We start from the raw sequence: 26439 nt of genomic DNA, 5'->3' as shown, positions 1-26439 counted from the left end.
CCTGAAGCCCTACATAGATTCTCTACTTCTCTTCATAAAAATTCACATGGACGGTCCCCAAGACGAATAGATTTCATTCTTCAACTTTAATAAGCAAGACTCTAAATCTCTAGCTTCCCACTAGCAGGAAACAAGCTTCCTCTTTATCAGCATATTTGCCAAGTACAAATTAACATGGTGGGCATTCAAAAGACTTTCATCATAGGCTGGGGATGAAGGGATGTCCTAGGACCATGCGTTGACTGGAGGTTCGCCTGGACTCTTGCTAAAAAGCTTGCGCATAGGCAGGGTCTGGCAACCCCCACGCCAGAGGCGCAATCTGCATATCAGTGCAGAGGGAGGGTATACCGTATGCCCTGAAGCCTGACTCTGAGTGATTCTGCAACTTCTCACCTCTCCTTTAGACCTAGAAGAGCTCACCAGATCATGTGGATTTTCCACCGAAGTTTGTGTGTGTGTGCACAAAGAAATAGAAAGAAATGAGAGAGTTTGAGGCCAGTTTGGTCTATAGAGCCAGTACCAAGATAGTCAGGACTACACTGAGAAACCCAACAAAAAGCAAAAAGTAAAACAAAACAAACATTGGGGAAGAGAATGGGAGAATCCAATGACAGCTCTCAGCATGCCAACCAGGAAACAGGAACCCACTGTTCTGTTACAGCAACCAGAACCTGCTGTTCTCTGAAAAACATCTAGAAAGGCAACTTCCCAAGAGACTGCTAGAAGACAGGCTTCCTTACCTACCTTCAGAATCTGGTCTCCTTCTTGTAGGCCCTCCTGCTCTGCAGAGGTGCCCTCCTGAATGCCAGCGACAAATATTCCAACGTCATTTCCACCAGCCAACCGGAGGCCCACGCTGTCTCCCTTCTTAAACCTCACCATTTTGGTGTTAGGGCTGTCGTAGGTCCGGTTTCAGAAAGGAAAGATGAGAGAGAGACTGTTTAAAGTGAAGGGTTCACGTCAAGATACTAAAGACTTAACTGTTTTCTAGCTCGGAAGGGACATCATGGTTTACAAAAGTTCCCTCTCAGTTTTCTCATCTGTCCTATAATTTTATCTCCCTGGGACAGTGAAAGGAACGTCTGTCAGCCCACATCAGCTCATCTCAGATGACAGTATGGAATTAGGGGTGCACTCTAGCTATCTGACAGGAGGATGTCCTCCTGAGTTATCCCACCACAAGTCTAGTCAAATACAGACAGTTCACATCCAAGGAATCTGGTCCTAACCCAATGACTGAAGTCTAGACACCACTCAGCATTCCCAACCCGCAGAGACCACCACACCTCTGCAGTCTCTACTGAAGCATTGCAGTCTGGAGATGCTTCACCCAGCTGGGAGTTAGGCATCCGGCCAAAGCAAATATTCAGGAAAGCATTCCTGAGAAGTAGACAGGACGGTAAATAGATACCAGAGCTACAGAGCTCACCCAGTCCCAGATTTTGCTTCTCTCCGTTCTTACGAACGTTAGGAATAAGAGTGTATGAAAGATGGCAAACTCTTCATCTGGGGCGGGATAGAAAGAAGAAGCACTGCTGTGGAGTTTAGCTAAGCAGATCTGAGTGGAAGAGGAATGGGTGAGGGAGAGAGTAATGGAAATACATACCCATATATCGCTTCATCCTCAGGACTAGGACGAAGAAAAGTTCTCGGGGCTGCTCTGGGTTGAGGAACTGTGGATTTAAAGATTTTATTTTATGCATATGAGACCTTTCTTCATATACATATATGTACCATATGAGAACCTAATGCTTGCTGAGGCCAGAAGAGGGCATCAGATCCCCTGGAACTAGAGTTACAGAGGGTTATGAGCTACTACCATAAGGATGATGGGAAACTCTTAGCCCTTGAGCCATCTCTCTGGTCCCCAGGCATTGTGAATTTTAAAAAAAGCTTAGTGTGGATTGAGGGTGTGTAGCTTGTGTGTAGCTTTGTCTCTCACACGCAGGAGACTGCGGATTCAAGCCCCATACTGTGAAACCACATCACAACAAAACAAGACAAAATCCTCCTTCCTTATCATCCGGACCGGCAGGAGCTTGTTTCTTTATATAGATAGCAAAATCCACAGGCTTCAAGTGTGTCTTAAGTCACACTTGCACCATCCCAAACAACAGCACACACCTTTCCCTCCTTTCCCTGCTCGCCAGCCCACTCCCATTTTTATTAAAAAAAAAAAAAAAAGACTTATTAGCAGTCACCATGGTTTCTCAAAGTAAGTCAGAAAAAAGAAACAGCCAAAACGCAAGGTCCAGATGCACAAGGCAGTGCTCTCTATAGCCTGAGAACAATGCCATGTTTGCCCACACAGAATAGCTATGCACCTAGAGTTATGATGATAATTTCAGACTGGCAGGAAAGATCAGGGAGATAATGTTGGGTTTGCAGACAGAGGGCAAGAGGATTATAACTCAAATATGTCAAAACGGTGACCAAATCTGATGATATATTAAAAAGGTTACCTCCCACACTAAAAGAGAAAAATAGTCAGGCGGTGGTGGCGCACGCCTTTAATCCCAGCGCTTGGGAGGCAGAAGCAGGCGGATCTCTGTGAGTTCAACGCCAGCCTGGTTCACAAGAGCTAGTTTCATGACAGGCAAAGCTACACAGAGAAACCCTGTCTTGAAAACCAAAAAATAAAATAAGATAAAAAATAAAAGGGAAAAATAAAGAGGGCCTCTTATACTTCACAAATTTTAAAAGTAATTTTGCTTCTTTTCATCTACATTCTGGAAATACCAAGCACATATTTCTGAACTCAATTCTTCAAATCAGTGTACTGGGCTGGTAGTGCATGGTTAGCATGACCTGGCTTGTGTATAACTAACACACACACACACGCAAATGACTTTAAAGACTTACCTGGAGTTTCTTCCTGGTACCTGGGCTCTTTGTTGGTCTCTGCAACACTTGCAGCTGTGATGTCCCCCGTGGACTTGAATGGCGTGGGTGTGGCGCCCATCCTTGACAGTCTGCCTGAGGTTTCCTCTCTTGAACTGAAGCACACACCATGATCATGTCTCAGCAGATGACACGTTCACAATTCACACTTAAAACGAAGGCCCACCCAGCCTTACCTCGGCCTCTCCTTCAGCTTCTCATTGGAGGAATGATAATCCTGGTCAGAATATTGCTGGCGCTTCTCCTCTGGAGAAAAAGATCGGTTGGACTCTATTTCTGAGATATCTGGTTTCAAAAATAAAAAAAGTCCTTTTCAGTAAAATACATACATACCCAAAATTACACTATTCTCTGAGCAGGAAGCATGAAGAAAGACCATCAGTTTAGACGATTTTTGATTTTACTAAGGGAAAAAGAAAAAAAAAAAAAACTTGGTAATTTTCAGAGAGAGACATTATTTAATGAGGAGACCATCTAATTGAGACAAAACACTTCTCTTATCCCAAATGTTTTCAAAGTTGTTTTCAGAGGGCCACAATCCAGCTACAGCGTAGAGTCCCTCTAAGTCTGCTGTAGAAGTTGGTTCCAGAACCATTTCCCCAACCAAACTCAGCAGATGATTAAGTACTTTGTATAAGACACTAAACATTAGCAGGCAGCCTATCCATACTCTTCTGCACAGTTTATCTTCAATACAGAACATCCTGCCAATGCCATAAACGGTGGTTATGCCATATTCTTGATAGAATAATAAGAAAAAGAAACCTTGACTTTTGGACTCTTTTCCTCACATATTTTCAAGCCGTGATTGCCTGAACCTGAGGCTAGATAGAGAAAACGCTCTTGCCAAACAGACCAGTGCACCTTAAATTTTAACGTATATTCAAACCATTTAGGGATCTTGTTGGAACCAGGCTCTCCGATACTGACACTATACAGAGGGTTGCTTGATGGACAGGGAGGAAATAAACTGTAAACTATAATCGGTTGCCATGATCTCTCTGCTTTCCTGTCCTACACTCACAGTCCAGAAGAACTGATCAGACTTCTGACACATTGGATAGGAAACTAACTTTCAAAACCAGGCATGCTGGTTCACACCAGCCATCTCAGGGAAGCACCTTTTCCTTCTGAGTCATCTTGCCAGCCCACAATGCTGTTTTCACCCAGTGGTCTGAAGAAGGGGCCAGTGGAAAAGCCAACTGTGGGTCTGGGATGGCATCACACCTCAGGGAGCATGCACACACGATGAAGGCCCTCTCCTGAGCTAGATCCCCAGGCTGGAAGTAGTCCAAGACAAGAACCCATCTCGTTATTGACACAGCTTTTAGTATATGCATGGGAGGGAGGACCACTTTACTGCACTTCTTAGCCCATCAGTTTTCTAAAACATGCTCAGAAGCTAAGGCAGCCAGCTGCACTCTGCAATTCGAAGACACCACACCTACCCTGACCAGGAACAAACATTTAGAGCTGGTTCTTAGAGCCCAATGTAAGTGCTTACGAGAATTAAAAGGGCACTTAGCGGACTTGATTCCTCCCCTTCCTAGTAGCCTGTGAAACTGGAATAAATACATTTATCTAAGTTTTAAACAAAACAAACAGTAACAACAAGCAGGAACTGGGACACAGGAAGCAACGTGTACCATAACACTCAAGTGTTTTACTTTAGCTTACCATTTAGTGCGGCTTTGTGCTCCACACCGCCTTCTAGAGGTGAAGATACTAACAGCCTTTCTCTCCTTAAGCAGAGTTGGAATTTATGAAGAGATTTTGAATATATATTTTTAAGCACTAGAGTTAAGAAAAAGTACACTTTTTTGTTGTAGTTTGCTTTCCTTTTCTTTTTTTTTTTCTTTCTTTGAGGCTGGTCGGGAACTTGCTAGGTAGATCAGTCTGACCTTGGCTTTGTCCCCTGAGAGAGGGATTCAAGGTACTACCACGCCTGGCTTCTGCCATTCTTAAGGCACTAAAGTCTATGCTTCATTGGTGTGTGCATGAGCACTTAGCAAATTGTGATGTTACTAACGAGTTCTGCTCTCAGTGACCTGAGAGTCCTTCCAGTGTGCTGGAATTCCCTACTAGAAATCTCCTTTCAAAAGACACTTAAATAAACAAACAAACAAAAAATGAAAAATGCTTCTCTTTTTGAATCAAAGTTGAGAAGAAGGCTTCTTTGCCCCTTTTGCCTTCAGGCATGGCCCTCCTGACACCCCAGAAAGCACACAGCCCCCCTTCTTACCTTCTACTTCGGAGTCGCTGTCATTGAGGGACGGGACGTTGATGAGGGTCTGCCTGCTGTCCCTCAGCACCACAAGCTGTAGTTTCCCTCTAGACTTTTCTATCAGCTTCCGAGCATCAGTTAAAGACATGTTCTCAGTAACAGTCCCATTGATCTGTGCACAGGAAGAATGGCGATGTTATTCACAGGCGGGACAACTATTCACGGCTACGTAAAAAAACTCCCATTCTCCTTTATAGGACTGGAAAGAATTTGCTGAGCTACTCGGACCAGACTTCAGAGGACTGAATGAAAATGAATTATCCCTTAAATGAAATGTAACCACACAAGCCCAGGACAGTCACAAAAGAGTGTATATATCATTCACCCTGTTTAACTTCCAAGTTCAAGACTACAGCTTCGTGTACTGCCGGAACAGGCTTCCTAACCGGAGAGGTCTGTAAACGCTATGAAGCATTCAGCAGTCGCAGATTGACAGTTCTCAGACTCACCTTCCTTTGGTACAAGAACAGGAGCCTAAACTCTACATCAACAAGGAGAAGGGGAAAAGTAGTCCTTGAGATTTTTCCTTTATTATTAAATCAGTCCCGCCTCTATGTCTTACTTTTCCTTTTCCTTTTTAAATTATTGGGGGGAGGGGGAGCTAGAGAGGGAGCAAGGCTCACCCATCCCTAGTGTCTCAAGTTTATTTTGTTCTTTGGGCAGAGATCACCTCATTGAGCTGCTCTTCCTGTCTCTATCTCACTCCTGGCCACTGGACTCAGATGTCCTGTTGTGGTGTGTGGATGTGAACGCCCAGACTAAGAATGCATGCCAGCACACACGGCTCCCTGTCTTCGTCTTCTCACCTTAAGAATTATGTCCCCCTCGTGAAGGTTGCCATCTTTGGTCGCCAGTCCTGTCCTGGTCATTTCCTTGATGAAGATCTGACTCCCCAGCCGGAGACCATACTCTAGAAGACAAACACAGGAACACACACATTCTCAACCTGTTCAGAAAACTTAAGGCTGGCTTTGAAGACTACTTCGAACAGTCGTGAAAATTTAATTTTTGTATGGGACACTCTGTTAAACTGGCCTGGAATCTTTAAGTGTGGCGGGGAGAGGGGAGAAGGGATTGGAGGCGGAGGATGAAGTGGGTGAAGAAAAATAGAAAAAAGGGCAACAAAGGAAGGGAAAGGAAGACAATATTGCAAAATGTTAGCAGCTGTGGATGGTGGAGGTAAAAGGGACACTTTTCAAGGAAAAGATTGGTCACGACAACCTGCTCCATCCACCTAAATAGGAAACTGTGCTGACCCTGAGGTTGCGCACAGGAAGCTGGGGACACAGCATATGCCATCTGTAACAATTCACTGCCCAGGGTTTGGGAGCTGGGGCAGAGCCATCCCTGAAGCCCCGTACTGGCAGTCAGCAGCACTTTGAACTGTTCTCAAGAGAAAAGCAACACCCCATCTAGGAGCGATGCACATTTTTCAATATTTTAAGCCTTCAACAGACTATCCTGATGTTATTTGCTAAGCCTATAAAAAAGGCACATTTTAGGGGTGACTATAGTGATTTTGAAAGCCATCACAAGCAAGCTTGAAAGTGAACACATTCAATTTGTTGTTATCACTAGTGTTCTGACTGAAAACTGTATGCTTAGAAAAAAATGGCTTTCTTCAAGAAAAAATACTATATACCTTCTTGGGATCACAAAAGAAGCTGTTTTAAAATCAGTTTTAGTAAGCTACAGTAAACGTATTAGCATCTGATCTTATTACAAAGTGCTTTGTTGGTATAGTCCTCTGCGGAACAGTAAGGACTATATTCTGATATTTGTAAGACACTAGGTTCCTCGTTAGCCCCACACACACCAACAGCTAAAAATAAGTACCGGGGTACACCCCACACCCTCCTAGGGATACCACATCTCTTTCTATAGATGGAAAGCCCCTATGGTTAGATCACACAACCCAGGACAGAGAGAGGGCTGAGAAAGTCTAACTTTTCTTCCCCACCAATACTCTACCTGGCCTCCTAAAAGCTCAATGCTCCTATTGGAACACAAGGGTGTGTGCAAATAGTTTCCCAGGCGTATGTGTGAACTTCTCTTAAGTTATAAAAAAACAAAACAAAACAAAAAGCAGTTAACCAGCTTCTGATACGTAGCAAGGTGTCTGGCGACAGCTGCTAGTGGCATTCCTTCTTAATCAGTAGCAACTCCCGCCTACTACTTAGTTTCTTAAAAGATTCATTTTCATGTAATTTTAGCCAGAAATAGCTAAGTTATAGGATACACTTAGCAATTTTTCTCCTTTTAAAAAGTGGAATCATGGGCTGGAGAGAAGGCCCAGCAGTTAAGAGCACTTGCTACTCTAGCTGGTTCAGTTTCTAGCACCCACACGGTGGCTCACAACCATCTGTAATTCCAGTTCCAGGGGATCTGATGTCCTCTTCTGACATGCTTAGGCACCAAGCATGCATGTGGTACACACACCCACGTGCAGGTAAAACATTCATACAAAGTAAAAAAAAAATCTTTAAAAAAAAAAAAATGTAGAATTGGGGGCCAGTGAGATGGTTTAGTGATAAAGTTGTTCAGTCCCTGAAATCCCAACAGTAGCAGGAGAGAACAGGCTCTCACGGGGTTGTCCTCTGAGCTCCATGCAGACATCATGGTACGCATGCTCCACCCCATCAATAAGGTTATAAAAATATTTTTTAAGTGGAGAGATAAGCTGGAAAGATGGCTCAGAGGATAAGAACACCGATTGCTCGTCCAGAGGACCAGGGTTCAATTCCCAGCACCTACATGGTGGCTTACAGCTGTCCAGCACACCAACAAACAAAACAAACACTCATGCACATAAAATACAAATAAATAAAATTTTTTAAGTGGGGGTTTTTGTTATTTTTTGAAGTAGAATCAGGAGAGAGCAGTTGCCTGGCACATACGAGCCCCTGGTCTGATCTTCATTGCCACCAAGTTGTTGAAACGTTTTCAAATGTGGGGAACAAAATAGTTAAGAGGAAAGCATAATCATTTTATTTCTGCTCTTAATTAAGACCAGGTATGAGCTGGGCAATCTCATTATTTTGGCTCTGGGCGGCCAGGATGAACAGCAGCCTGCTACTACAGACAATGTCTTCATTTTAATGAAAGATTTGCTTTTTAAGATTTATTTTTATTCATTTCTGTGTGTGTGTGTCTATGCACGTGCGCATGTGTGAGTGCGTGTGTGTACGTGTGTGTGTGTGTATGCATGTCACATGTGTGGGTGCCTCTGGAGGTCAGAAGAGGGCATCAGAGTCCTTGGAGCTAGAGTTAACAGACAACCGTAGCTTCCTGACATCATGGGTGCTGGGAACCAAACTCTCGTCCTCTAGAAGAACATCGAGCACTCTTAAGCACTGAGTCACCACCTCTCTAGCACAACAGATCTTAAATTATGGACCACAATTCATTAAGAGGTTTTAAATTGAGTTAATGAATTTCTAACAGTGTTTTAGAATTTTGATGCAATGGGAACTCAGTACATCACACAGAATAAATAACATTCCATGAGATTTCTGTTTAAGTTTTTGCTTTATAAGGATTTATTTATTATGTAGACAGTGTTCTGTCTGTATCTATGCCTGCAGGCCAGAAGAAGGTACCAGATCTCATTACAAATAGTTGTGAGCCATCACAGGGTTGCTAGGAATTGAACTCCAGACCTCTGGAAAAACAGTCAATACTCTTAACCACTGAGCCATCTCTCCAGCCTTTGTTTAAGTTTTTTTATATGGAGTTACATGGTAGCTAATCTTGCATGTCAACTTGACTCCATCTGGAATCAACCAAAACCCAAGCTGCTGGGCACACCATTGAGGGATTTTGTTCATTGGTTTGCTTGAGGTGGGAAGACCCACCCTAAAGCTGAGCTTCGTCTTCTAGAGGCAGCCCACATAAAAGGACATGAAAGAACGAGCCCTTGCTTTGTGCCTCCTTGCCCTCTCTCTCCCTGGCAAGTTCATTTCCGCCTGCTGCTACAGGCAGACTCCAAGGTAGACTGAATACCTCCCAGACTCCAGCACCAGACAGTGACTGCTCAGACAGACATCCAGTCTCAACTACCAGATTCTTCGCTTTTCTGTCAGTACACAGTACTGTCACACTGTCAGGTCCACAGCCTGTAACCACTCTAAGAAATTCTCTTTATACCCATGTGTGTGCCTACAGTGGCACACACATGGTGACACACAGACATACTTACACAGACAACACACACTGACACTTACATATACACACATGCATAACCCATCAGTTCTATTCCTTTAGAGAGCCCTGACTAACACAAGGTACCCCCGTGACTGCGTGACGTACATGGCTGTTCCTTTGGCAGGAGGACACAGAAGAGGCAAGGGTGGAAACAGGGAAAGAGGAAAAGACTGAAAAGCAATATCCCTCAGGATGGGTCAGACCTCTCGGAAGGAGGTCCCTGCCAGGGGCTCACTCTCAAAACATCTGTGGCCGCCACATATGGATGTGACTTGGGGACCAGTGAAGGGTCATCTCCTCACACACAGCAAAAAGGAATCTGCGAAATCTCCGTGCTTCCAAAGCTGCTGACAAGAAGACCCCTCTCTTCAGGAATGGTGCAACTTCAGCTTAAACTGACCCCATGCTCCAGGGACCTGCTTCCTGACCTCACATCACTCCAGTTATCTAAGTAGGAAAATCTTAGGAAATGGACTCTTTTGTCTGAAATCCCCTCAAAAACAGAAATCCCCAAGCTACTGAAAAATGAACCTTTCACCTTGTATTGTCAGAGGCTCCTCACCGTTCTCTTCTTAGAAGAGTATGAGAACCAACGAGACAAGACAAAAGCTGTAAGAAAATTTACAAGTAGGAAGACAAGACCCAAGATGGGAAATGGCTCAACTCCTGTTCATCTCCTCGCTTCAGATCAGCTAAGGGTGAGTTCCAGCTGCCTCTCTTCCTGTGCTTCTGAGTCCTCCCCTATGAACACTAACTACTAGCACCTTCCCTGCACAGAAGTGAATGAACCCTGGCGGGATGAAGTGTGCCCACACCTCCAGGAATACAGTGTGAGGCAAGCAGACTAGGCCAGAGCCAGCTTCCATATACGTACGGAACACTCTGACCTGTGGGGTCTCCTACCACCAAGGTCTTTGGGGAGATTATCTAAGACGATTTACTCAACACCAACCCTGGCCTAGAACAGAACTGCATCAAGGGGGGTACCGCCTTCTGCTTTGTTTTCCCACAGAGACGTGCCAGGCTCACCAGCAGAAGGTTCATACACAGAACAGACCCAACAGTTTTTGGTTCCCAGAGCAGGTGAGAGACTGAGAATCCTCACTGTAACAAGTGTGCGGGTGAGGTACTTCTCTGAAGCAAAGCCATTGGGACACCCACGTCCACATAAGTGGACCCTTCTGGGTCTACCTCTCCTTATCACAGACCAGGACCCAAGAGTAATGTCTCAATAATGTGGCTCTGGGGAATAAATGAGCCCACGGGTCTCTGCGGTTTCAGGTTGAGGCTAAACACCAGCACTGGGTGAGCACCAGGTGAGCACCAGTTGATGCTGGCATCACTGCTTGCATTCCCACATCCTGTGTGCCTACCTTCATTTGCTTTACTTTTAGTCAGAAGGACCCCAATGGGTTTGTCGGGATCGTGCTTGCGCTCCTGCTGGGACTTAGGCTCAGGGCTGGGGCTGCGGGAGCGTAGGTGTTCGCGGCTGTAGCTACGCTCATAGCGGGACTCAGGCTGGGCTCTTCGGTCGTATGAGGGGCTGTAGCCTCCCTCATAGTCAGGCTCATAGGATTGGTGATAGATGCGCTCATAGTCTCGGTCGTAGTCCCTGTCAATGCTGCGGCCACGGCTACGGTCCCGGGGCACATAATCATGGTCCAGGCTGCGCTCCAGGCTCCGGCCACGGCTGCGCTCCCGGCTCCGCCCAGAGTCTTCGTGGTCCAGGCCACGTTCCAGGCTCCGGCCACGGCTGCGCTCGCGGTCCCGGCTCTGAGGACGCTGCTGGGAACGCCCCCTCTCCCTGCTGTCCTCCCAGCTCTGGCTGAGCATATCGTGGCTGCTGTGCCGGCTCCTTTCACTGTAGCCGCTGCGGAAACTTCTGCCATCAAACTCATCTATCACCTCAAAACCACGGTCGTCATGACTGAGGGGAGGGCTGCCCTGCAGGGGGGCCACCTGGACCTTCCGGGGCCTCTTGACCACCTGTCCAGACAAACAGCAGATGTAAGACAGCGCAAACAGAGAGACCTGGGAGGGCAATGGCCCTGGTTCCAGATTCAATGAAACCTTCCCTCTTCTAAACTCAGTGTGTGGGAAGGAGTGGGAGGGTCATATACACACACACACATATATCCCTTAAACATCCGTATCCCTGCCAACCTTCCAAACTCCGCCCCCCCGGCCCCACCCCCGTTCCTGTCCAGAACCGAGGACAATAAAAAAACTTCACAAAGTTAGAATAATAAGCCAGAAAAGCGACTACAGCTGTGAGTACAGTGCTTTTGAATGCTTCTGACCAAGTATGAAGAGCCCCAAAGGCTTTGGGCAGTTCATCAAAGTCAAATGAAAACCCAGGAAGTGAGACACTTTGTATATAATTGCTGAGGCTCCTGCTCATGTTGCAGGAAGTTCAGGGGAAGAGGTCTCCCTTCTAGAGGAAAAAAAAGACTAAAGAGATAATCAATTACGCACACACTTATCCCAAGGCATCTTGACTGGGAATTAGGCAGCTCTGTGGTTACTGGTTTTCTCAGATTTGTTAACAGGGTGGCCCTATTCTTAGGAGCTGCCTGCAGCAGGTATTAAGTAGGATGCTTGCCACCTTCCTCGGGAGGTCAACTGGGACACAGCTCCGCCACATCTGTGGCATCATCCTAGAAAAATATCAAGGCTCCAAGAAGTACGCTGGTCCTAGGTCATATAACTCTGCCAAATGGTCATTTTCTTTGGGCATAGAAAACATGTTCTTAAATTAAAATCAGGCTCTCTGCAAGAACAATATGGGCTCTTAACCATAGAGCCATCTCTCCAGCCCTTCTTTATGTTCTAATAAATAAAAAATATTCTTAATTTTTAAAAAAAAAAATTTTTAAAGGTATGTACAGTTTATCTACAAGGACGTTTGGTATACACACACACACACACACACACACACACACGCACACACACACATACCTATGCCATCACAGGACTTACAATGGCTGCGATCTTCCCTAAGGATGTCTGGCTTGCATGTGTATATGTACTACACACCATCACAGGACTTACAATGGCTGCAGTCTCCCCTAAGGATGTCTGGCTTGCATGTGTATATATGTACTACACACCATCACAGGACTTACAATGGCTTCAGTCTTCCCTAAGGATGTCTGGCTTGCATGTGTATATGTACTACACACCATCACAGGACTTACAATGGCTGCGATCTTCCCACTTTTCCTAAGCTGCTGAACTGCAAACGAATGGAGCACATCCTCCATGGGGGTGCCATTGACCATGACCACCCTGTCATTTTCTCTGTAAACAAGAAATAAACATCAGTCATAAAAACTCATGGTGAGTCATCGTCAACACTTACGAGAGAACAGAAGCGGTAAAAGAGCCCCAAGAAGCTGATTAAGGGGCTCAGTGTGTGGCAAACCCCAAGTCAGGCCAACTTGGTCTGAGCTTCTTCAGAGTTAAGAAACCCGAACCCACATCTTCAACCTCTAGGCGTTTACTAAGAACCACCATGCATGTGTAAAAGTCCTGTCCAGACCACAGGCTCACACCAGAAGGCACCCCGCAATGAAGCAGTCTGGAAGGCAAGAGGAATTCAAGGACAGTCCTGTGTGCTAAAGTACAGTGAGCTGCTAAAAGCCACATGTACTCCCCTGAAATAGGTACACACTCATTTGTGCAATGTCTGGAGGGAAAGAGGTCAAAAACCTGCCTCGGATTCTTTTTTTGTTTTGAGAAAGGTCTCGTGTAGCCCAAGCTGGCCTTGAATTCACTATTTAGGTAACCAAGGCTTGTGTGTCTGGCTCCATTGCCTGAATGCTTAGATTATAAATGAGCACAATCAAGCCTGGCTTGTTTGTTTTGAGACAGCATTTCTCTGTGTAACCCTGGTTGTCCTGGAACTTGCTCTATAGACCAGGCTGGCCTCACACTCAAGAGATTTGCCTGCTTCTACCTTCTGAGTACTGGGATTAAAGGCGTGCACCACCACCACCCAGCTTCACTGATTCTCGAAGAAACTTTAAGAACACAGAATCCTGTCACTTAGGCTCATCCAAAGTTATCTTAAAATTTTATACTACTCTAAATAAAACTAACTTTGATAAGACTACCAACTAACAGGATAGGAACGTAGAGATTTTTAAATCCCACACAAATTCAGCTTTTGAATGATCTGGCCAATAAAGTCACATAGGTATCTTCAAATTCTTCCCTGAAAGGATTCAGGATCTGTCTCCTAAAATGGAGTTCCCTCTTCAGAACAGAAGGCTAGCAGCTGGAGAACCCACGTTTACCTATCATGATTTTCCACTATTAAATTTGGTTGGTGAGGTTGTTAGTTTGGCTTTTACTTGGGTGGGGGTACTGCTAAAGTTTAACCCAAGGCCTAATCTGTGCTAAGGGCTCTAGTCCTGAGGCGCATTCCTAACCATCTTCATTAAATTCCAAGACACTATGAAAAACTCCTGGTAGACACTAAGGAACGTGGAAACTGGAAGTGATCCGTTCTGTCAAGGTGGTGAGATTGACAAGCACTGTGAAGATCAGTAAAGCTCACTCTTAGGTGTATCTGTGGGGATGTTTTCAAGAGAACTAAGGGGTGGGAGGCAGCTCATGTGCTTGAGGAAGTAAAAGAGAAAGCCAGGAAGGGCAGGTACTGTCTCCGTCTTCCTCTCTCTGCTTCCTAGCACAGGCTGTTGGCTGCCCAGTTCTACCACATTCTTCCCATCACGAAAGACGAAAGCCTCCAAAAATGTGAGCCAAAATAAATAAGTGCTTCCCTTAAGTTATTTTCCCAACCATTTTGCTACAGTGACATGAGCTGCATGTTCAGAAACGGTTCCCAAGGACTGGGGATGTAGTTCAGGGGCTCTGCTTCTCTGGCATGCATGAAGCCCTGGGCCGGATCCCCAGCCCTGCATAAACTGGGTGTATAAACCCAGCACACGGGAAATAGGGAATTAGAATTCAAAGTCATCCTTGTCTGTGTGGGGGAATGGAGACCAACCTAAGCTACAGACAACTGTCACCAAAGTAAAGGGGGGAGGGGAGGCACAGAAAAGCTGGAAGGCTCCTAAACCGACAACAAATCATTTCTACTACCTTCCTATGGGGGTAGGAGGGCCCCACACAGGATTTCCTTCTCCCTCCATGTTTGGATGGTCCCCAGTCTGGTGACTGTTAAAACATAATGTATTAGCTATGATCCTAACTCTCTCTTAAAGATTTCAGGTGTATGGAAAGATCTCCCTTGCTCTTGGATTGGGAGGATCAACATAGTAAAAATGGCAATTCTACCAAAAGCAATCTATAGATTCAATGCAATCCCCATCAAAATACCATCAAAATTCTTCACATATCTGGAGAAGACAATAATCAACTTTATATGGAAAAACAAAAAACCCAGGATAGCCAAAACAATCTTATACAATAAAGGATCGTCTGGAGGCATTACCATCCCTGACTTCAAACTCTATTACAGAGCTACAGTATTGAAAACAGCTTGGTATTGGCATAAAAACAGAGAAGTCGACCAATGGAATCGAATAGAAGACCCTGACTTTAACCCACAAACTTATGAACACCTGATTTTCGATAAAGGAGCTAAAAGTATACAATGGAAGACTTCAGATGTAACTAAACGTACGTTAAAAGACACACAGTCAGCATAACACCCTGTCTAGTGCCAACCTGCAGGGCCGGCAGGGACTGGAGAGGGGAGTGAGGGCACTTACTGGAGTAAGCCATCAGCGGGTCCACCCGGGAGCACATCAGAAATGACAATTGATGTTTCCCCATTTTCAAAGTGTGGGTTGTCTCTACCTCCCGACACTGCAATTCCAAATCCTCTTTTGGAATCCTGTTCATTAGAATTAGGAGAGAGAAAAAAATGAAAAAATCCTTCCATAAGTGGCTTTCGGGATTTATTACAAGCACTCAATAAAATAAAGGTAAAATTAATAACCAGAGACAATCTGGGAACAGATGGGCTTATAGAAACAAATGAAAAACAAAATAAAGTCACACCGTGGTCAGCTGACAGGGTCCTAAAGGGAAATTGCTTATCTACAGGGAGCAGCCTTGTGGGAGGCGGAAATGATTGACAGCCCAGGCCAACATTATCACAAGAGGCAGGAGAAGGAAGGCTGTCTTCTGTGTAAACAGGACTGTGCTGTCCTAAGGCCAGGTAGACCCATTCACAGGACCGCTTGACCCAAACTGGAACAACTTTAATAAAAATTGATTCTTTGTGAAAAATGTATTTTTAAAATGTATCTTTAGTTGAATATGGCACATACCTGTAATTGCAGCACTTGGGATGTGGAGGCAACAGAGTCAAGAATCCAAGGCTAGCCATGACTACAGGGCAAAGTGGAGGTTAGCCTGGACTACATGAGACCCTTACTCAAAAAACAACAGCACTGTGGTATATCTTTAAATTCGAGTTAGAAGAGATGGCAGCTGCATTTTAATTTAAGAACTACATGACCTTTAAAAATAAAATCTAAACAGAAAGCTGGTATTATGGGGCTGGGGAGGTGGCTCGGGGGATAAAGGAACTTGCAGCCGTGGTGAAAATAAACCACTCACACACGTCCTCTGACCCCACACAGTGCTGTGGCATGCAGGCACAAGAGTGTATGCATATGCACATACATGAAGGAAAAAAATTAATAAGATAACTAAAAAGCTAGTATTGTGGTTTTGAAAGAGCAAAGCATTAAACCCTTCCCAATGTGCATACAAGATGGGAAATAAAGGTTTATTCTCTCTCTGTCACTGATTCAGCGATGCATACCAGTGGACCTGTTAACACACTATCTTACTTCAGCGTTTGCTTAAAAGGCTAAACTACACAATAGGGACACTGACATTATAATCCCAAATCAGGGTGGATGATACAAAACTACACTCAGAATAAGAGAAATCTTTATCCAAGGACAGTTTGTAGGGGGCCCAGACTGCTTACAAACGCCAACAGCCCATGCTGCCTCCACATGGCTCTTGTTGGCCACCATCACCATCACCGGGTTTTAAACAGAGCGGTTCCATCTCCTAAACCAAGTCTCGGCCCCTTACTTTGCAATCTGAGGACCATACTTATAGGGATATATGATATGCTGGTAAAAAGGGGCACAGGCAGGAATCAGAAAGATGTCTGAAGTTAAATGGGCAAGCCTCAACTGAAGAATTTGTGGTGACGGATCCGGAAGTCTGACCCAGTGACGGAGTTCTGAGCGTCAAGGGGAAATCTTCCCTTTGAGGAACTGATAATCTTTCTAGAAAGTGGAAGAACCTAGAGAGATTCGGAGCAGGGTGGCCTCTGTGGAGCCCAGAAAATGTACTCTGATGCCGACAGGAGGGCAGGCTGCTGGGATAAGGACCGTAGGCCATAAGCTGACTGCAGACGGAGCTGGTGGTAGCAGGCTTGCCTGGAGCGTGAGACTGGAGAGTAAGTGCAGCTCTAGAGTAGTCGGCCCAATCAAAAAATGACATATGGAGTAAGCTAATACATCACACCTTTATCGTCAGGGTAGAAAGAACTGGAAATAACATGTATTTATCAAGCATATGCGTCTGCATCTATGGAATGATTAGAAGCTGTACGTATTTCCTCATTTAAGCAAGAACGGTAACACTGATATAGTGCTCTACCTCCAACACCAAGGGAAGAATAAACAGAAACGTTTTGTGTGGAGGAGGTAGGGGCAGGTGTACATTGTGTGTGTGGGGGCGGGGAGCATGTGCACACGGAAGTCAAGGGAAAGTCCTAGGCATCATCCTTCAAGAACTACCTTGGTTCTTTAAGCCCTGGAGCTTGCTAAGTGGGCTTGATTGGTTAGCCAGCCAACCCCAGGGATCTGCCTGTCTCTCTATGCCTTCCTTCTCAATCCTAGAACTGTAAGCATGTACCTCCAAAGCCAGCTTTTTACAGGAGTGCCAGGGACCAAATTCAGGTCCCCATGATTTGGGGATTCCATCTCAAAAAGTAATATAACAGACACCTTAGGAAAAACACCCAAGGAAGACTTCTGATCTCCACTAACAAACAGACAAACACAGAGATCGATAGATGGACACACAGATCAACAGATACCCAGACACACACACACTATCTCTATCTATCTATCTATCTATCTATCTATCTATCTATCTATCTATCTATCTATACTTAAAACTGAACTTCTTGATTTCTAAGGCAGCCTTTTCAAATTAATTTGGGAGTCACAACTTTGTAAGGTAGATAATTATAGAAGAGGTGGGGAGAGTATAGCTCAGTGGACTAAACCAAGGGCCTCTTGCATTCTTAGTGTGTGAGAGGTATAAATTCAATTCCCGGCTCAAAAATCAGAAGGAAAAGTGGGATAGAGACGGTAAGGAGGGTACTTGGGCTGTGAGTGTTGGGAAATGTTACTTCTATATCCTCAAGCAAACATGGGCTACTTTCATTCCCTCCTCCCTTTTACAGTCTGTTCTGTCTGGAGAGACGAGTACAGACTAAACATCCCCTAAAATGCTGCACAGTAAAAAAGAATCTAATCAAAAACACAAAAGCATGTGACTTCTGCCAGCAAGTTCATTATTGCCAGCGAATTCCAATGATGCATTGCCCACCTCAGCGAGATTAACAACCAAACTGTGTGGGCAAAAGTAAGAGCCATGAACTGAGAAGCAGCAAGCCAAGAGGAGGACGCATGGAACGGTACGTGCAGAACTCACCTTCTGCAGGGTCACAGTGTACTGCTCCCAGATCAGCTCCTCCATGCCTGGGCCCTGTGTGGCAACAAACAAAGTCAACTTGATTACACACCAAATACCCCAATGCCAGAAATAAAACTGTAACTCTGCACTCTTCGACGCAAACCCAGCTCACACTTCCCATACATGAAAAAGAGCAGGCGTTTGCTCACAACGTTACAGTGCTTATATCCGGATAAAAGCTTCTAGGAAATGACAGTCTTGATACTAAGGCATTACGTGAAAGATATAGTGAGAGGCCCTAAAACTGGAAAAAAAGGAATGAAATGAACAGTGCTGGAGCCTTCTGACAACCATTGTTAGGAAACACCACTGTTAGGAGCTTCTTTAACTTATTTGGGGGATGGCCCAGCAGCAGTAAAGGTGCTTGTTGTCAAGCACAATCCGGGTTCAATCCCTAGGACCCAGATAGTGCAAAAAAGACAGCCAAGTCCTAAAAGTCGTCCTCTGACCTTCATACATGTACATAGTGAGCATGGACTCATGAACACACTCTCTCTCTCTCACACAAACATAATAAAATCTTAATTTAATTAAAAAAAAACATTCTCCCATTTCTCTCGCCTGTCAAAAAAAAAAAAATGATCTTTCAACAAATTTTTCCCTATCTTAAACCTAAAGAAACCCTTGACCCTGTAATCAACAGGATGTGTCAAACTAAGTAAACTACAGGACCTTCTGGCTTCTTCTCAGTAGTACTTCGTGAAAAACAGACTAACATCCTCTGCTAACACAATTCAAACAGAGGTCTAGGAAGACCTTTAATACGGTAGTGTTACTTTAAGATGAATGATCAGCTAAATGCGGGCTGCCTTTAAAAAGGCTAAAAGTGTCAAGAATGCACACAGCTACAGACAGGCTGGCCCCAGCGGGCACTGAAACAGAAGACACACAGAGAAAAGTACAAGATCTAAAAGAGTGGGAGACCAGAGTGGATACAGGAGAGGGAAATGATGCGCCCACAGAAGAACCCTCTTGTCCAGTTCATGGGGACAGTGGACCAGAGTGGATACAGGAGAGGGAAATGATGCTTAAACAGAAGAACCCCTCTTGTCCAGTTCATGGGGACAGTGGACCAGAGTGGATACAGGAGAGGGAAATGATGCTTAAACAGAAGAACCCCTCTTGTCCAGTTCATGGGGATAGTGGACCAGAGTGGATACAGGGGAGGGAAATGGTGCGTCCACAGAAGGACCCTCTTGTCCAGTTCATGGGGATAGTGGACCAGAGTGGATACAGGGGAGGGAAATGGTGCGTCCACAGAAGGACCCTCTTGTCCAGCTCATGAGGCCAGTGGAGTAGCTAGAAATTACCACTCCAGAGAATCCCTATTGAGGAGCCTGCATTCAGGTCTGGAATGCAGTTCTACTACGGAAGGCGACTGTACAGCCTCCCCAAGCACACCGAAGTGGCACTGGTAATGACACCATAGAGGAAATGCAGGGTTCCTCTCTCCAAGGGACATGTTTAAATGAAGGTATCACAGAATTCCCGGATATGTAAGAAACCTGAGTGCATAGTTCACAGGTACTCACACATACACAGTCATACGTGTACGCGTACACGCACATACACACACACACACACACACACAATAAGTGACAGTTTCAAGAAACAAACTGAGGGAATCAATGGCTATATTAGAAACATCAATAACAAATCAAAAATGTATACAAAACATAGTTCATGTTTTAAGACATTAGAACACCTCACTGAAACGATAGTTATTGATGAACAACAGACATCAAAAGGACCAAGCCAATAAATCTGAAAGGATTTTGAGAAATGAAAAGAACTGAAACAACACACAAGATGGACTAGTGTCTCATACAAGACGCAGCTGAAGACGACCATTATAGATAAAGCAGACACAAAGGGCCAACTCAGGACAACACAAAAGATGGACTAGTGTCTCATACAAGACGCAGCTGAAGACGACCATTATAGATAAAGCAGACACAAAGGGCCAACTCAGGACACAGCGCGAGGCCTGAAAGGTAGGAGGTGTCTGTCACACAGAAGGCCAAGTAAGAGCAAGAAGCTTTAGGGAGCTAATACTGCACTGATAATTAGAGCAACTAGGAGATACTGAAAAAATATTCAGATAATGTGGCATTTCCTCCCTGTTCACAAGCTCTTAAGATTGGGAGAGAGACACTCAGAGCTAAAGACGATGCCAACTGATACACTTGACCAGATAACACACTCCCTCTGCAGAGCCAGGAAAACACAGTTCTTTTTGCACTGAAGAAACATGAAGTCACCGCCTGTTGTCACTTAACTGATTATTGACTACGCAGACTGAGAGGCATTTGGGACTCTTGCTCTCCCCCTCTTCCTGTGCCCAATTCTGGGACATTCCCACGGCAAATGCCATCTGGCTCCAAGAGATCAGAATTCTCAAAGATTAGAAAACTACAATTCATATTATATCCAGGGTCAAAAAGATACAAAAGTATAGGAAGGGTAGACAAAGTCTTGGTTATGGGTGGAGGGCTGGGCGGGCTGGTGGGGGTAGCAGGGTGCTGAAGAAAGTCCATGAATCCATCCAAAACAATACACAAGCATCCTGAAAGGATTAAGAAAAAAAATTATGGAACTCCCAATTGTTTGTTTACCATGACTACTGTTTTTGTTTTTGTTTGGGGCTTCTTGGGGGAGGGGAATCCTTCTTTTCTTTTGTCATGCTGGAGATCAAAGCCAGAGTCTTACATGCATGAGACAGATTTTCCACCACTGAGTTACATCCCTAGTCCAGTTTTTCTACTTTAATAAATGACTATTAGCCAGTCATGATGGCATATACCTTTAATCACACCACTCATGAGGCAGAGGCGGGCAGATCTCTGTGAGTTCCAGTCCAGCCATATCTACAGAGTGAGACCCTGTGAAGAGGAGAGGAGAGGGGAGGAGAGGAGGAAGGAAGGAGGAGGGTGGGCGGGAGGGAAGGTCTCTATAAATATATTAATTTATACATATCTTTCCAAATGCTTAAATTTTTTTTAAAAAAAAATCTGTGCATGTAGAGCACACCTGAAATCCCAGCACCTGGGAGACAAGGGCAGGTGAAGTTTAAGACCAGCCTGGTGCAAACAGTGAGCCCCAGGCCAGGTAGGGCTGCACAGTGAGATTCTGTCTCAATAATAATGATAATGATATAATATGATGACGATGAAAGATTTTCAAGTAAGATTTTGATATCTGACCCCTCTTTGTCCCATGGTTTCCTAGAACACAATGCCATACATACAAAATATTCAGTCGCTTTTTTTCTTTCCAATAAACCACAAGATAGATACACTACCAATTCTCTGTTCTATAAATATGGCTACAACAATTTTTATTACTTCTAAGTGTTCTTAAAGGAAATTTCTATTAAACGCAACAGCTCTCTTGTTTGTTCTCTGGCGGTCTGAAGAGAACTGTCCTCATAGGTTCTGGTATTTGGACACTCTTTGCGGAAGCCTAGGAGGTGTACGTCACTGGAGGCAGACTTTGAAAGTTTGAAGACTCTCATCATTTCAGATTAGTGCCATTTCTGGTCAGTCTCTGCTTTGTGCTTGAGAGTCAAGAAGTGAGCTCGCAGCCAGCTCCTCCAGCTGCCATGCCTGCCCCTTAGCCGACACGATGGACTCTTGTCCCTCTGGAACCATAAGCACAAATAAACTCTTTCTTCTACAAGCTGCCCTCCTTGTGGTATTTATCACAGCAGCAGAAAGGTAACTAATACAGTCACTGTTCACAGGTTCTAGGGACTATCAGTAACTAATATAGTCACTGTTCACAGGTTCTAGGGACTACCAGTAACTAATACAGTCACTGTTCACAGGTTCTAGGGACTATCAGTAACTAATACAGTCACTGTTCATAGGTTCTAGGGACTATCAGTAACTAATATAGCCACTGTTCATGGATTCTGGGGTTATCATCGGCAGATTCTCTCACTGAGCCACAATCCCTGAACCGACATAAAGGGTGAAGGAGAAAACAGACTACACCAAGTTATCCCTTGGCCTTCATGAGCACACACACACACCAACAGATAGTAGCTTATTTAAAATGCTAACAAGACTCATCTTTTGTTAGTGGTCCAGGTGCACGTGTATGTAAGTCATATATGGTAAAAGTGCAAAGGAAAAGCAAAGGAACGAAGCACATAACTCTGAAGATGAAGTAGCCTGGGAAGGAGGCAGAGGTGAGACACAAGGAGAGCTGAGTTCTGCACCTTGGTGGGGAAGGGGAAACGTGATGAACTCGTGGTATCTGTTAAGTACCAGGCTTTCAATGTTTAAGCAGTTTGTAGGCACCAATTGTTTTGTGAGATCAGAGCAGGGAGGCAAGGAAGCCATCAAGAAGCGCTTAACTTCTGGCTGAGGACCTAACATGCAAGGCAGTAACTAGTTCCGGAAGTTTTAGTCCAGTTTCAATTTTGCAAGGAAAAAGGAGAGCATGGCGACATCCGCGGGGGGTGGGGGGCAGTGTCAGCAGTGGGGGGGGGGGTACAAGGTCAAAAGAAACGGCAAATGTGATGGGTACGGATGGAGACGGGCACTGTGTGGGAGAGCCCAGGTGCTCCAGACTCCTCAGCACCTTGCTTTCCTTTTCTTAAAGGTCAAAAAATGACTTTATTAGGAAAATGAAGGTGGCATAGAATCCTGAGCAGGTAAAGTCACAGAAGGACCTGCAACTCCAATCTCCTCGGAGATCAGGGCTCCACCTATGGGCCCAGGGCACCTTTTCAACCTCGGGGATGAGATTTCAGCCACCAGCAGCTTCCACGTGGTCTCCATGAGTGTCTCTGATTACTTTACTTTCCATATAAGGAACACAAACGGTAGCATCCTCCAGATTAGAACAAGTCATTCCTCAAAGCCATTCCATGGATACTTAGGAGTGCGTGGCCTATTGCAGTAAGAAGCACTGTGTATAGGTTATTTAAAGAATGAGACTATTTAAAGAAAGAGTTATCTAATCTGTTATTTTTAGGCCTTTTATAGAGCTCGGGAAAATCTTGATCAAACAGATAACTAGCCTTTAAGGCTGGGAAGATAGTTCGGTTGGTAAAAGTGCTTGCTGCAGTAGCAGGAGGACCCGAGTTCAGTCCCTAGAACGGAGGCAAAAATCACCCAATGATCCCAGCACTGGGGAGGTGACGACAGGAGGGGACCCGATGGCCAGCCAGTCTCGCAGACTTAGCAAGCGCCAGGCTCAATGAGACCTTGTCTCAAAAACCAGCACCTTCCTGAAGAACGACGCCCGAAACTGACCCCTGGACTCCACATATAAGCCCCTTTTACACACGTGTGCACTCCACCTCCCAAAACACACCAAAGGAAACATTCGCAACCAGCCACGGGCAGATGACTCAGTCTTGATGGCCTGTAATAACCCTGAACAGCCAACTTTTAAGCTTCGGGTCCACATTGCTGCTTCTCAGTGAGAGAGACCACTAAGAACAAAACTTCACCCCAAGCTGCTTTAAGTACACACTAAGTGACAGTCCAAACCACAGCAAATACCCATGTTACAGTGCCCTGGGTACTAAAACTATTGTCAGAAACCTGGAATGCCCAGCCATCGGGATGTAGGCTTCTACAGGACAAGAAGGTTAAATACTTGATCCCAAACACAAAATTCTCGAAACACACACAAAGCAGTATGTTAATCTGTCCCCAAGAAGCCAAGCTCACGGAGATTGCCAACACATGGGAATCAGCAGTCTGCCTCACAAATCCAGTGAGCGCCTATCAGTTTCACCTAGGTCTGCTCAAAATAAGACAAGTATTTAAAATTCTACCACTGACTGCAGGCCACATTCTGCATGCAATCTCACAACTTGTTCCTGAAAGCTGCCAAGACACAAATAAATCCGAGGATAAAGGAGTCACTGTGCCACTGTGTGAAGAAGGGGCTTGCCCCCCTCCCCTCCGGCAGAGAAAGCATGGGAAAGAAGGGCGCAAGCCCAAGGACTCACATGGCCTTTCCATCTCTCCAACTTTTTAACCGCCTGGATCCACATCCTCTGGAATACCTGGGCAGCCTTCATGGCTCCGCAGAGTCAGGGCTGGTCACTGCCTACCTCCCAGGCCGCTCACCCATTCCCACCACTCCACGTGGTTACGTAAGGCGGATACAATAGTGGCCCACATTCCCAGCAAATCCTGTTGTCATCTCACAGTGACACATCCATACAGCAGGGATGCCAAGCGCTTTGGAAAGCACGACTTGTGGGGCACAAAGAAAGCAGTCTGGACTCAGACCACTTCAGCCGCTTTCTCTTCCTGCCTCTCTCCCACACAAGGAGGACGGCACAGGGTACGTACTTCTTCCGGCCACGGCAAATCATTGGGGGTTACTTGTATCTTGTTAAGTAGTGCTAGCCTTTCATACTCACGGATGAAGGAGGGAGAGCCAAAAATAGTTTTAGGAGCTAGAGAGATGGCTCAGTGGTTAAGAGACCTGAGTCTGATTTCCAGAAACTCATACAAAGTAGATCACGACTGCCTATAAACTCTAGTCCAGGGAACCCAGGGCCTCCATGAGCTCCTGCATACACATAGCATACGTGTATACACTCACAGACAGACATACACATGAATAAAAATATAAGTAATCTTTAAAATTTTAAGACACACACACACAAAAGTAAACAAAAAACAACCTGCCTTCTGGCTCTGGGGAGGGAGGCTGAGACAGTGGGAACGGGTACTTCAAGGTTAGTTTGTACTCTATGGTGAGATACTGTCTCAGCACACACACACACTAAAAAAAGCAAAACAAGACAAAACAAATTTGTCTGTGCTAAACATATACAGCCTTTTTTTTTTTTGGCAATTATTCCCTAAATAATCTAACTACTTAAGTAGCATTCTGTCACATTAGGTGTCATGAGGAACCTAGAGATGGCCAGAGGCGCATGAAGTTCTACCCAGCCCATGAGCACTGTCCCACTTCATACAAAAGGACTTGAGAGTCTCCGTGTTTCAGTGTGTAAGGGTCTCCTGGAGTCAGGGGGCCCAGGAATGGCTGCAGAGAAGAGCAGGGCTATGGAAAGGAAGAGAGAAGTAACTTGTCACAGACACTCTCCATCCAAGACATGTAAACCAGCAGGAAATGAACAGCTAAACCGGCCTGCTAGTGTTAACTGACAGAGAGGCACCCAGAGAAATGGCGTACTTTCTTGCACACAAGGGCAGCTGGTACAGGTCGGCACTGCCTCGGGGAAAGAGACCTTGCTCAGCAAAGTTCTTTCTTTCCTCTCTTCTTCCAGACTTACCATAAACTCAGATAAAGAGACGACAAAGAGCTCTCTGTCCTTGCTTCTTTGTGTAGTTTTGGATTCTGAACATAAGGGTACCCAGGCTTGCAACCCGAGGCAGATTTTCAGAAGTGTGCTGTCACCACTGAGGGTCTTGTCAACAGGCTGAGCTGTTTGCAAGAGAAGAATGTGCCACATGGGTTGTTTGACACTGAGACAGATCTAAATTTGGACATTATGGTTACAATACAGGAGATGATTTGAATGCCAAAAAGTTAGTTTAAGAGTTTAGTTTTGTCTTTTTATTTTTATCTTTTTAAAGATTTATTTATATTATTTTTGATGTGTAGTAGAATGTTTCATCTACATCCATATCTGGGCACCAAATGTATGCCTGGGCATGCCTGTGAAGGCTAGACAAGAGCATAAGAACCAGAGCTACAGACCTTTGTCAACTACTGTGTGGGTGCTGGGAACTGAAGCCAGGTCCTATGGAAGAGCAGCCAGTGCTCTTATTAGCTGAGCCATCTCTCCAGGCTCCAAGAGGTAGGCTTTTTTTTCCCCCCGAGACAGGGTTTCTCTGTAGCTTTAGTGCCCGTCCCGGAACTAGCTCTTGTAGACCAGGCTGGCCTCGAACTCCCAGAGATCCGCCTGCCTCTGCCTCCTGAGTGCTGGGATTAAAGGCATGCGCCACCACCGCCCTGGCAAGAGGTAGGCTTTAAAGTCATAAACCTGAGTACAATCCGTAAGCATTGGATGTGCTGTGCCCTTTCCCACCCCCCGAGGGCTAGCAGCAGTCACAAATGAAGCAAGACCCCCGAAGCCAGGGAGATCTGCAGAGAGCAGCTTTGGAAACATCAGAACAGCCACAGCCTGCTCCCACTGGCCCTTCCACTGGTGACACCAGAAGGACACTGGCAGGAAGGTCGCCTCCAGGCAAAGATCCTGAGTATCAGAAGCACCTTCCATAGATTCCTAATGTCCACATTTATAGTCAAGAAACACTTGCTACACAGAGGCTGTACACCGC

At 45.2% G+C, this 26439-nt stretch overlaps 1 protein-coding gene across 6 annotated transcripts in view; it reads right to left on the bottom strand.

Annotated features, from left to right (window-relative positions):
- The window catches only part of Tjp2 (tight junction protein 2), a 95407-nt gene that overhangs the window by 22804 nt on the left and 46164 nt on the right, over positions 1–26439 (bottom strand). For 4 of the 6 annotated variants that reach the window (XM_057777939.1, XM_057777942.1, XM_057777938.1 and 1 more), the window contains exons 2-11: positions 18113–18166; positions 15127–15251; positions 12586–12688; positions 10762–11374; positions 5992–6095; positions 5144–5297; positions 3078–3186; positions 2863–2996; positions 1607–1673; positions 745–895 (exon numbers count right to left, since the gene is read on the bottom strand). In XM_057777939.1, the coding sequence (XP_057633922.1) occupies positions 745–895; positions 1607–1673; positions 2863–2996; positions 3078–3186; positions 5144–5297; positions 5992–6095; positions 10762–11374; positions 12586–12688; positions 15127–15251; positions 18113–18157 (1605 nt within the window). In that variant the 5' untranslated portion in view covers positions 18158–18166. Of the gene's footprint in view, positions 1–744; positions 896–1606; positions 1674–2862; positions 2997–3077; positions 3187–5143; positions 5298–5991; positions 6096–10761; positions 11375–12585; positions 12689–15126; positions 15252–18112; positions 18167–24125; positions 24241–26439 lie in introns of those variants that run through there. The other 2 variants (XM_057777937.1, XM_057777941.1) reach the window with 1 other exon arrangement.

This window comes from Chionomys nivalis, chromosome 8 (assembly GCF_950005125.1).
Source record: "Chionomys nivalis chromosome 8, mChiNiv1.1, whole genome shotgun sequence".
Classification (NCBI taxonomy): Eukaryota; Metazoa; Chordata; class Mammalia; order Rodentia; family Cricetidae; genus Chionomys; species Chionomys nivalis.
This window is presented reverse-complemented; position numbering and strand designations above follow the sequence as displayed.